The 13347-nt window shown below is 39.9% G+C and overlaps 1 protein-coding gene across 4 annotated transcripts in view; it reads left to right on the forward strand.

Annotated features, from left to right (window-relative positions):
• TRAPPC9 (trafficking protein particle complex subunit 9) overlaps window positions 1–13347 on the forward strand; it is a 348662-nt gene that overhangs the window by 284512 nt on the left and 50803 nt on the right. The window contains exon 22 of one of the 4 annotated variants that reach the window (XM_069957054.1): window positions 9105–9211. The exons of the other annotated variants lie outside the window; for them this stretch is intronic. Coding sequence (XP_069813155.1) covers window positions 9105–9178 — 74 coding nt within the window. The 3' untranslated portion in view covers window positions 9179–9211. Of the gene's footprint in view, window positions 1–9104; window positions 9212–13347 lie in introns of those variants that run through there. 4 annotated transcript variants of the gene reach the window in all.

Below are 13347 nucleotides of genomic sequence, written 5' to 3' on the forward strand. Positions count from 1 at the left end.
CAAACCCCAAGAATCAAGTATTGATGGACTATCCAGTGAGTGCTATGGCTTCATTTTGGTGATCCTCAAGAGTCTCATGGATTGGACCGCTATCAGACGTTGGTGGCCTGTCCAATGAGTGCTGTGGCCCCTTCATCCTGATGAACCTTGGCAGCACCCCTACCAACCACACATTGATGGCCTATCCAGTAATTGTCAGTCCCTTTGTCCTGCTGATCATTGGGAGTTCCATGGTTTTGACCACTACCAATCAAACATTGATAACCTATCTAACAAAAGCCCTGGTCCCTTCATGTTAAATATTCTAGGGAATATGGGTTGCACCCCTACGAATCAAATATTGAAAACTTATCTAGTAAGTACTACAACCCCTTCATTGTCATACTCCCTTAGAGACCCGCAGGAGCAACCCTGCCAACCCATATATTGATTACCTATCGGGTAAGTATCACAAATAGGTTGTCTTCATGATCCTTGAGAAATCTGGAAGTTGGATCCGTACCAATCAAAAATTGATGGCCTATCCAGTGAGTTCCATGGATTCTTTGTCCTTGGAACTTCTACTAATCAATGATTAATGGCCTATCCTAATGCTGCGTTTACACGAAACGATAATTGGCCCGATCGTACAATTAACGGTGTCGGAGTAACGATTTTTTTTATAACGATCAGCGTTGACGGTACGATGTATCGATATATCGTATGGAAAATTCGTTTTGCGATTGTTTTGCAATCGCTTAAGCCTATCTCACACATTGGTTAAATCGGCGAACGACTGTTTACACGGAACGATCTGCGGATTTTTTTGCGAACGATCAATGACGATTTGAGAACATGTTCAAAGATCAAAATGAACGATTTCTCGCTCGTCGTTTGCACGTTCGCTGTGTTTACATGTCCGATTATCGAATTTGATCGTTGACGCGCAAATTCGCACGATAATCGTTACGTGTAAATGCAGCATTAGGATAGTCAATGTGTCAGTCCTTGAAAATTGCCTAAATACCCATGTTGTATGTTCGGTGAATTAAAGGGGTACTCTGGCGAAAAATCTTTTTCCTTTAAATCAACTTCTTTTGGAAAGGTATTTAGTTATGTAATTTACTTCTATTTAAAAAAAAAAACCTCAAGTCTTCCCATACTTATCAGCTGCTGTATGTCCTGCAGGAAGTGATGTATTCTTTCTAGTCTGGCACAGTGCTCTCTGCCGCCACCTCTGTCCATGTCAGGAACTGTCCAAAGCAGCAACAAATTCCCATAGAAAACCTCTCTTGCTCTGGACAGTTTCTAACATGGAGAGAGGTGGCAGCAGAGAGCACTGTGTCAGACTGGAAAGAATACACCACTTCCTGCAGGACATACAGCAGCTGATATTACAAATCTATTTAACTTTCTGAAACTAGTTGATTTAAACAAAAAGATTGCCACCGGAGTACCCCTTTAAGATAAAGTAAATTTCCATCCGTTTCCCAGTTGAGCTACTCACAACACAACCACAGTATATCACAGCAGACGACTATAAAGATCTGACAGCCCTGATACTAACTACTCGTGAGACCGTACGGACGTCGCACGTCATATCCTATTGAGCGGAATCCACTATAAACCCTCGTTAGGCTCGGTAACATGATCTGAATAATTCACCTATTAGAAAGCCCCTGTGAGTCGGTGTTATTCTGCCCGTCCTTCTGACCGATATTGTTTTCTTGGCTCCCTGTAATTATTTTGTTGAGTATTTCAGTAACATATTACAGCAGCAGGTTATTATCTCAATTGCCGCAGCTTCCGGATAGATCAAATGCTCTTAGCAGCCGACCTGGACTCGGGTCGCCATCCAAATCATTAGAAGAACACAAGATCGTCGCCTGGTTATTAAACCGTCCACTTCTAATGAGATTGTTTGCATAACTGTTATTTTTATATATTAAAAAAAATTAAGTACTTTTACATTTCAAAATTTTACGTCTTCTTCCTGATCAATATTAATGACGGGATGAAAAAGTTACAGCGAGAAGGGAAAAGGGATTGTTCAGTTTAGAAAACACCATTTTCATATATCCTTTTAGGTTATAGAGGGACGTCTCCTATCTGTTAGACAGAATGGAGACTGAGAACAAAGAGCGTCTCCTGCTCTGGAGGACCTAACCTGTCCAATAGATGAATGTATACCGTGCAATACCCTGTTCTTCCTGTGGGTGGCACTACAGAGAAACTGAACACTTCTCACCCAGCTTCGTCACAGATTACAGCTAATCCCTCAGGGTTCCAGCATTTTGTGATCAGTTTATTAACAAGTTATTCTTCTAACAAATCCAAAGTGGGGAATGTTAAAGCAATGATGACGGATGGATGAAATTAGGACCGAGTGTAGTATTCTTATTTACAGTTAGCCTTGGTGCAGTAAGACTATCTATGATTATGTTGTTCACATATGATACAAGGGTAGACTATTATAGTAGTTATATCCCTGTATATAGGAGCAGTATTATAGTAGTTATATTCTTGTATATAGGAGCAGTATTATAGTAGTTATATTCCTGTATATAGGAGCAGTATTATAGTAGTTATATTCTTGTATATAGGGGGCAGTATTATAGTAGTTATATTCCTGTATATAGGGAGCAGTATTATAGTAGTTATATTCTTGTATATAGGAGCAGTATTATAGTAGTTATATTCTTGTATATAGGAGCAGTATTATAGTAGTTATATTCCTGTATATAGGAGCAGTATTATAGTAGTTATATTCTTGTATATAGGAGCAGTATTATAGTAGTTATGCGGTTCAGGGAAGAAACAGAGTGCTGCACCTCACACCTATGGCTGATACTAGTGCCGCTAGGCTAAATAAAAAACACATCAGAATTTTGTGTATGAATTGATCAAGCCATACTGCCCCATGTACCTCGTGCCGGTATCTGATACACATGGGTCCCTACACTAAGTCCACACCGTGCCAGTCAGTGGCCACCAACCCCGCAGGCGTGCACAGCCAGGGAACGGGGGCCATGGGACGGCCCTGCGACCCCCATGCCACAGGACCAGACCCAAAAACACCACACCAGAACCCGGCCAGCACCGTTGGCGGAGAAGGTCGCCCCCAAGCAGCACAAGTCTGGATAAGGTATTGCGCTCACCATAGCTGCAGCAAACAGAATGGGAAAAAACAGGAGGGATTAAAACCATGTGCACTCAGGTGTCTCCTGCTAATTGCGGTCATGTGGGTCTCACCAGGAGGAGTGCAAAACACGGAGAAAAGAGAGAAACAAAATGCGGTTAAGCAGGATATGCCTGTGCTCACATGTCTGGACCCTATGTTTTTCCCATTCTGTGAGAGCAGCAATGGTAAGTGTAATACCATATCCATACTTGTGTCGTTTGGGGGCAGCCTTCCCCGCCGGTGGTGCTGGCTGGGTTTTGGTGGGGCTTTTTGGGTCCGGTCCTGTGACATTGGGGTTGCAGGGCCGTTCCATGGCCTCCCTTCCCTGCACGTGCACGCTTTGCGGGGTTGGCGGTCGCTGACCGACACGGTGTGGAGTTAGCGTAGGGACCCGTGTGGACCAGAGGACCTGCGCGGTGGTACACGGGGCAATATGGCTTGATCAATTCATATACAGACACTCTGGTGTTGATTTTTAATATAGGCCTAGCGGCATTAGTATCAGCCATAGATGGGATGTGCAGCCGTTCCATTCTCTCCAGTTCGTATTATAGTAGTTATATTCTTGTATATAAGAGCAGTATTATAGTAGTTATATTCCTGTATATAGGAGCAGTATTATAGTAGTTATATTCTTGTATATAGGAGCAGTATTATAGTAGTTATATTCTTGTATATAGGATCAGTATTATAGTAGTTATATTCTTGTATATAGGGGCAGTATTATAGTAGTTATATTCTTGTATATAGAAGCAGTATTATAGTAGTTATATTCCTGTATATAGGAGCAGTATTATAGTAGTTATATTCTTGTATATAGAAGCAGTATTATAGTAGTTATATTCTTGTATATAAGAGCAGTATTATAGTAGTTATATTCCTGCATATAGGGGGCACTATTATAGTAGTTATATTCCTGTATATAGGGGGCAGTATTATAGTAGTTATATTCTTGTATATAGGAGCAGTATTATAGTAGTTATATTCCTCTATATAAAAGCAGTATTATAGTAGTTATATTCTTGTATATAGGAGCAGTATTATAGTAGTTATATTCCTGTATATAGGAGCAGTATTATAGTAGTAATATTCTTGTATATAGGAGCAGTATTATAGTAGTTATATTCTTGTATATAGGAGCAGTATTATAGTAGTTATATCCCTGTATATAGGAGCAGTATTATAGTAGTATATTCCTGTATATAGGGAGCAGTATTATAGTAGTTATGTTCCTGTATATAGGAGCAGTATTATAGTAGTTATATTCCTGTATATAGGAGCAGTATTATAGTAGTTATATTCCTGTATATAGGGGCAGTATTATAGTAGTTATATTCTTGTATATAGGATCAGTATTATAGTAGTTATATTCCTGTATATAGGACCAGTATTATTGTAGTTATATTCTTGTATATAGGATCAGTATTATAGTAGTTATATTCCTGTATATAGGAGCAGTATTATAGTAGTTATACACAAACTGGAGAGAGTGGAACGGCTGCACATCCCATCTATGGCTGATACTAATGCCGCTAGGCCTATATTAAAAATCAACACCAGAGTGTCTGTATATGAATTGATCAAGCCATATTGCCCCGTGTACCACCGCGCAGGTCCTCTGGTCCACACGGGTCCCTACGCTAACTCCACACCGTGTCGGTCAGCGACCGCCAACCCCGCAAAGCGTGCACGTGCAGGGAAGGGAGGCCATGGAACGGCCCTGCAACCCCAATGTCACAGGACCAGACCCAAAAAGCCCCACCAAAACCCAGCCAGCACCACCGGCGGGGAAGGCTGCCCCCAAACGACACAAGTATGGATATGGTATTACACTTACCATTGCTGCACTCACAGAATGGGGAAGACATAGGGTCCAGACATGTGAGCACAGACATATCCTGCTAATTTTGGTCATGTGGGTCTTATAAAGGAGTGCTAGCTGTTCAGAGAGGGAGAATTGCAAAACACGAACTGGAGAGCAGTATTATAGTAGTTATATTCTTGTATGTAGGATCAGTATTATAGTAGTTATATTCTTGTATATAGGAGCAGTATTATAGTAGTTATATTCTTGTATATAGGGTCAGTATTAAAGTAGTTATTTTCTTGTATATAGGAGCAGTATTATAGTAGTTATATTCCTGTATATAGGAGCAGTATTATAGTAGTTATATTCTTGTATATAGGAGCAGTATTATAGTAGTTATATTCTTGTATATAGGGGGCAGTATTATAGTATATTCTTGTACATAAGAAATGTTGATGTTTTTTTTTTATATCTTTGAGTTTTCTTACACATGACGGGCCCTATATAGATAGTAATTATTTGAAAGGGTTGATCTGTCTCTTCTGCCTCCCACTGACCCCATGAATACATGTATGGTGAGAAGTTTGTTATACAAAGTAGTTGTTGTCTATGTGTCAGACTCTCCATCCATTTTCCTGGGACAGAACTGGCGAGGCTGTAGCTTGGTGTTGGAGACGTACTCTAGTCCTCTTTCCTCTTTTGCGCTGACCGTACTTTCTAGATACAATGCTGAATGATATTCCCAGAGTGTTCACATGGCAGTAGAAGAAGATAAAATGAATTGCAGGTCTCAAGGGAATGACCTTTTTTTTTTCAATTTTGTCCGTATTAGACTCTTACGTGAAGCAACACAATGAGCGACGGGGGAATCTGTGTTACTATTTCTGTATTGTCTCTATATAGTGTATTGTTATACAGGACGACCCCTTAGCGTAGGCAGCGTTATTTCCATTCCTCATTGGTGTCCAGAGGTCAGCTTTCTCTCGCCTTGTGGAAGATTACCACTGGATTGGTTATTCAGGGGCCACAGAAAGAAATGGAAATTGTGTTACTGAGGGTTTCATCTCGGAGGTGAAGATTTGATGGAGGAGAGTGTGGGAAATGGAAAACGATTATATGTGACGTCAGTGTAACCTGCTAGGTGTCTGCTCTCTCCTTATAGATCACCGGCTGTTTGGGATCCCAGCCTCTGTCTTACTCCTCTTTTATATTTTATTTTTTGCATTTTTTATATTTTATTTTATCAGATGGTTTCTATGAGCTGATCCAATCTTAGATTGCATTGTTCTATGTGAAGTGTATTGTAATGAGTCTGCGCCTTACAATGTGCCATAGATCATCCAAATAATACCGTCATATAGGGAGACATTCATCTAAACCCCATCCCCATGCAGTCCGCTGGATTTATTAAGAGACGCACACATCTTAATAATTGCAGCGGGACCTATACATGTCGTACAGGTGCAAATGCCTTCCAATGTAGTGTCCATATTATACAGCCCTGTAGTGTTCAGTTATACTGTCATATAGTGTCCAACAAATACAGCCATGTAATGTCAGAATAATTGTTATATACAGTAGCATCTAATATATATAGGGGGGAGTTATTAAAGGGTGTAAAATTTAGACTGGTGCAATCTGCCCACAACGACCAATCACAGCTCAGCTCTTGTAAAATGAAAGCTGAGCTGTGATTGGTTGCTGTGGGCAGTTTGCACCAGTCTAAATTTTACACCCTTTAATAAATCTCTCCCAAAGTGTCCATACAGTATATTATAGCTACATAGTCCACCTGATAATACAGCCATGTCATGTCAACATAATACAGCTACATAGTATCTAAATAATGCAGCCATGTTGTATCCAGTAGTATGTATTGCATATTGTCCCAGTAGTATGATGTCCTTTCCAAATAATACATCCATGTAGTGTCAAAATAATAGTCCTTTATAATAGCATCTAAATAAAACCGTCATTTAGTGTCCATCTAATATTATGTGGGGTTCAAAACATACAGTCATGTAATGTCAAAATAATAGTCATATACAGTAGCATCTAAAACATACTGTCATATAGTGCCCATATATTATAGCTACTAAGTCTCCTAATAATAGTCATATAATGCCCATATATTATAGCTAGTATCCTGATAATGCAGTCATATAGTGCCCATATATTATAGCTAGTCTCCTGATAATGCAGTCATATAGTGCCCATATATTATAGCTAAGTCTCCTAATAATACAGTCATATAGTGCCCATATATTATAGCTACTAAGTCTCCTAATAATACAGTCATATAGTGCCCATATATTATAGCTACTAAGTCTCCTAATAATACAGTCATATAGTGCGCATATATAATAGCTACTAAGCCTCCTAATAATACAGTCATATAGTGCCCATATAGTATAGCTAAGTCTCCTAATACAGTCATATAGTGCCCATATATTATAGCTACTCAGTCTCCTAATAATACAGTCATATAGTGCCCATATATTATAGCTACTCAGTCTCCTAATAAGTCATATAGTGCCCATATATTATAGCTACTCAGTCTCCTAATAATACAGTCATATAGTGCCCATATATTATAGCTACTAAGTCTCCTAATAATACAGTCATATAGTGCCCATATATTATAGCTACTCAGTCTCCTAATAATACAGTCATATAGTGCCCATATATTATAGCTACTTAGTCTCCTACGAATACAGTCATATAGTGCCCATGTATTATAGCTAAGTCTCCTAATAATAGTCATATAGTGCCCATATATTATAGCTAAGTTAACTAATAATACTGTCATATAGTGCCCATATATTACAGCTAAGTCTCCTAATAATACAGCCATATTGTCTACAACATATATAGTCATTTAAAGGGGTAGTGCGGCACTAAGAAATTATTCACAGAATAACACGCATTACAAAGTTATACAACTTTGTAATGTATGTTATGTCTGTGAATGGCCCCCTTCCCGTGTCCCCCCACCCCCACCCGTGTACCCGGAAGTGTGGTGCATTATACATACCTGATCCGTGTCGCGCATGTCCGCCATCTTGTGCCAGGACGTTATCTTCCAGGCCTTCCTTCTGCAGCGTCATCAGATGCTCAGCCGCGATTGGCTGAGCTTGTCCTGGCACAAGATGGTGGACATGCGCGACACGGATCAGGTATGTATAATGCACCACACTTCCGGGTACACGGGTGGGGGTGGTGGGACACGGGAAGGGGGCGATTCACAGACATAACATACATTACAAAGTTGTATAACTGTGTTATTAATAATGTGTTATTCTGTGAATAATTGTTTACCGCCGCACTACCCCTTTAATGTCCAAAAAACCCCAGTCATCTATTATCCAAGTACCAAATAAGCGCCATATAGTGGCCAAACATTAGAAATACAAAGGGGGAGATTTATGAAAGGATGTAAATATACACCTGGTGTAAACTGCCCACAGCAACCAATCACAGCTCAGCTTTTAGCTGTGGTAGAATATAAGAGGAGCTGTGATTGGTTGCTGGGGGAAGTTAACACCTGGTGTATATTTACACCCTTTCATAAATCTCCCCCAAAGTGTCCATATTATACAGCCCTGTAATATTTAGCTATACTATCTTATAGTTTCCAACAAATACAGCCATGTAATGTCAGAATAATACAGCCACATAATATTTAAAAAATGCCATAGGATTTCATGCAGCCATGTTGTATCCAATATATAGAGTCATATATGGTCCAAATATTATGATGTCCTTTCCACATAATACAGCCATGTAGTGTCCAAATAATAGTCCTATACAGTAACATCTAAATAATAGTCTTAGTGCCCAAATAAAATAGCCATTTAGTGTCCATCTAATATTATGTAGGGTCCAAACAATACTGCCATATAGTGTCCAAATGGTTTATAGTGTCCAAATAATACCGTCATGTAATACTGAAATAATGTGATCACCAGTGCAGAGATCTTCACATACGGCACTGTTGGGGTCACGTGATTTGCTTTACTGCCTGCTGCACTTGATATAATGTATTTCTTGTTTATTATAATGTATGGATATTAGATGCTGCTTTACCTCCATCTGTATACTCCAGAGCTGCACTCTTCTTTGGTTTTCTGCTCACAGGCGGTGTCATTACCGGCCGCCCTCAGCCTTTGATATTCTATGAAAGGAAATCAGGCAGGGGAAGATTCCCCTGATCACAACTCTGGGCCGTCTTCTGGAGTCGCTGACTTTACTGCCGCCACCGCTGTGATGTGTAAACGGTAAATTATACTTTAATTCACTCCAGCAATCGGCTACCCTCAGGTAGATGTTCCCGGTACACCGAGATGGCAGGGCATGCTCTGACTGGTAGTTCTTTTAGTTATTTGTACTGCCTGTTATCTGTGGTGTTACATAGGACTGCAGGTGACAGCTACTACATTATCTGTACTCATAGAGATATCACTGTGTTATCTGTGGTGTTACATAGGACTGCAGGTGACAGCTACTACATTATCTGTACTCATAGATATCACTGTGTTATCTGTGGTGTTACATAGGACTGCAGGTGACATCTACTACATTATCTGTACTCAGAGATATCACTGTGTTATCTGTTGTGTTACATAGGACTGCAGTTGACATCTACTACACTATCTGTACCCAGAGATATCACTGTGTTATCTGTTGTGTTACATAGGACTGCAGGTGACATCTACTACACTATCTGTACTCAGAGGGATATCACTGTTATCTGTGGTGTTACATAGGACTGCAGGTGACATCTACTACACTATCTGTACTCAGAGATATTACTGTGTTATCTGTGGTGTTACATAGGACTGCAGGTGGCATCTACTACATTATCTGTACTCAGAGATATTACTGTGTTATCTGTGGTGTTACATAGGACTGCAGGTGGCATCTACTACATTACCTGGAGAGAGATCACTGTGTTATTACTGCATCACAAGGCGTCTGACATCTGCAAGAAAACGTAAATCATCACAGGAAAAATAGAGAAAGTAATGTGACCAGAGCAATATAACAATATAACGGCCCAGTCATGGCTTTATTATTATTACAAGATGTGTGATCTGTATGATAATGAAAACCAAACACAGGTGTGATCAGAAGTGATAAGTGGTGGGGAGCTGTGAATCAGCATGAGGAGGACGTAAAGAAGAGAGCAAAGGTGTGTGATGGCGTAAGAAACGAACAAGTATAATGATAAAGGTGTGTGATGGCGCAGGAAACCCAACAAGTATAATGATAAAGGTGCGTGATGGCGCAGGAAACCCAACAAGCAGGGCCGTTTCTAGGTAATTTTAACTACAGTCCACTGCTGTTCCTCATATAGTAATAATGTCCTCTGCTGTTCCCCCCATATAGTAATAATGCCCCCTGCTGTGTCTTCATATAGTAATAATGCCTCCTGCTGTACCCCCATATAGTAATAATGCCTCCTGCTGTGCCCTTAATATAGTAATAATGCCTCCTGCTGTGCCCTCCATATAGTAATAATGCCTCCTGCTGTGCCCTCCATATAGTAATAATGCCTCCTGCTGTGCCCTCCATATAGTAATAATGTCTCCTGCTGTGCCCTCCATATAGTAATAATGCCTCCTGCTGTGTCTCCATATAGTAATAATGTCTCCTGCTTTGCCCCCATATAGTAATAATGCCCCCTGCTGTGCCTTCATATAGTAATAATGTCCCCTGTTGTGCCCCATATAGTATTAATGCCAACTGCTGTGCCCTCCATATAGTAGTAATGCCTCTTGCTGTGCCTCCATAAAGTAATAATGCCTCCTGCTGTGCCCTCCATATAGTAATGATGCCTCCTGCTGTGCCCTTTATATAGTAATAATGCCTCCTGCTGTGCCCTTCATATAGTAATGATGCCTCCTGCTGTACCCTCATATAGTAATAATGCCTCCTGCTGTGCCCTCCATATAGTAATGATGCTTCCTGCTGTGCCTCCATATAGTAATAATGCCTCCTGTGCTGCCTTCATAGTAACTATCCCTCCTGTGCTTCACCCCCATAGTAATAACCCCCTCGTGCTCTGCCCCATAGTAATACCCCCCTCCCCTGTGCTCTGGCCCCATAGTAATAGCCCCCCGGGGGTGTGCGCAGCTACTTCAGGTCCAAGGGGTGCCACCAGCGCCCCGTGCAGTCACCCAGCCCACCCGCCTCTAGAAACAGCCTTGCTAACAAGTGTAATGATAAAGGTGTGTGATGGCGCAGGAAACCCAATAAGTATAATAATAAAGCTGTGTGACGACGCAGGCAAACCGAAAAGCGTAATGATAAAGGTGTGTGATGAAATACGCCTGGCTGTAGTGTCACCTATAGCGACCATATAGGCCAGCACTGACTTATAGAGGAGTCGTGGAATATGATTATAGATACATTCTCCCTGTGAGGTTTCCTGGACCCTCTTAGCAGCGTCTCGAGCTGGAATATCAGTAATCTGGTCCTGGAGCTCGCAGAATCCACCGTGTATATTCTCTATAGATTGTCCACAATAAGATTAAGTCCTCAATAAAGAAGGTTACGGCTCCGCTGCCCCCGCGGGATCTATACCGATTCCTCCACCATTTATGTTTCCTTTAGGTTGTAAATTTATCTGTATTAAAGCTAAACTGTGTCCAGAGTGTAATCCCATCCAGTACAATGATGGATGTACAGACTAGACCACTGGCCGCCATGCTGAATAACATAAAACCCTTATTACATAATATGTAATAACACATGTATCTGCATAGGGACTGACCGCACAAAATACTAGTAAGGTACATAGAATAACTACATAGAACAACCACACAAATAAGGTACACAGTATAACAAAAATAATAAGATATACAGAATAACCACACAAATAAAATACACAGTATAACAACAATAATAAGATATACAGAATAACCACACACATAAAATACACAGTATAACAATAATAAGATATACAGAATAACCACACAAATAAAATACACAGTATAACAATAATAAGATATACAGAATAACCACACACATAAAATACACAGTATAACAATAAGATATACAGAATAACCACACAAATAAAATACACAGTATAACAAGAACAATAAGGTACACAGAATAACTACAGTAAGGTCAAAGAACAACCACACAAATAAGGTACACAGTATAACAAGAATAATAAGATATACAGAATAACCACATAAATAAGGTACACATAGTAACTACAGTAATGAGGTACACAGAGCAACCACACAAATAAAATACACAGTATAACAACAATAATAAGATATACAGAGCAACCACACAAATAAAATACACAGTATAACAATAATAAGATATACAGAATAACCACACACATAAAATACACAGTATAACAACAATAATAAGGTACAGCTAATAACCACACAAATGAGGTACACGGTATAACTACAGTAATGTACACATAGTAACTACAATAATACTAACACAGAATACAGGGAAGCAAGTTTAATACAGATAAAATAGTATATCAGATACAAAGCACACAAGTACAGAGAACACAAGTCTATGCAAAATATGTCACAGAGGACAAACTAAGAGGTGGAAAAAATACACAGAAGGCAAAATGTGAGTCACAAAACACATGACCACATAAAAGCTCACACAATTTCACATAGTTACTAAAAGGCAAATAAGGTAACACAATGCACAGAACACGAGCAACGTGCAAAAACACCGACAATGCATAAAGAAAGGCTACAAAATGTTAGAAAGTATCAAACATAACACAAAGGACGTGCGATGTTCAAAACTTGACAGAACAAAGATACAGAATTTCACGAACCATGTAAAATCTGTATCATGGAAAAACAGAGAAAAAAAAGTAACATAAAGGTTACGAAAAGGTACAAAAAATATAAAATGATTGAAGGGGAAGCCTGGACCCTGTACACAATAAGTAAAAAACATCAACATGAGACAAAATGGAATAAAAAGTGCCTGCAATATACTGGATTCCTGATCACACAACATAAAAAAAGCGCATGCACAAGGTAGATTAGAACGTATGAACAAGGCGCAAATATAAGTAACATATTCAGTGTCTTAGAAGATAAAAAAGAGCAAGTTACAAAAAGGGCAAAAAAAAAAAAGTACTGAATCAAGTTCTGAACATTAAATGTGAACAAGGTATAAAACTTCATAAAAACCCAAAGGGAAAATGTATGCGGCGCTAGAGGACATGTAGGATGGGGGGCCGCATCGCCCGCCCGCCCGCCTGAGCTGCCGCTGTCAGCCTGGATTGTCCTCCTCCGAGGTGATGTGTATATGTGTCTCTGTACGAGTGATGGGAATCTTCCTCGGAGCCATCGCTGTGCATTGATATAATAAAGCCTCCTTGTAC

Source organism: Dendropsophus ebraccatus, chromosome 2 (genome assembly GCF_027789765.1).
Source record: "Dendropsophus ebraccatus isolate aDenEbr1 chromosome 2, aDenEbr1.pat, whole genome shotgun sequence".
Taxonomy (NCBI): Eukaryota; Metazoa; Chordata; class Amphibia; order Anura; family Hylidae; genus Dendropsophus; species Dendropsophus ebraccatus.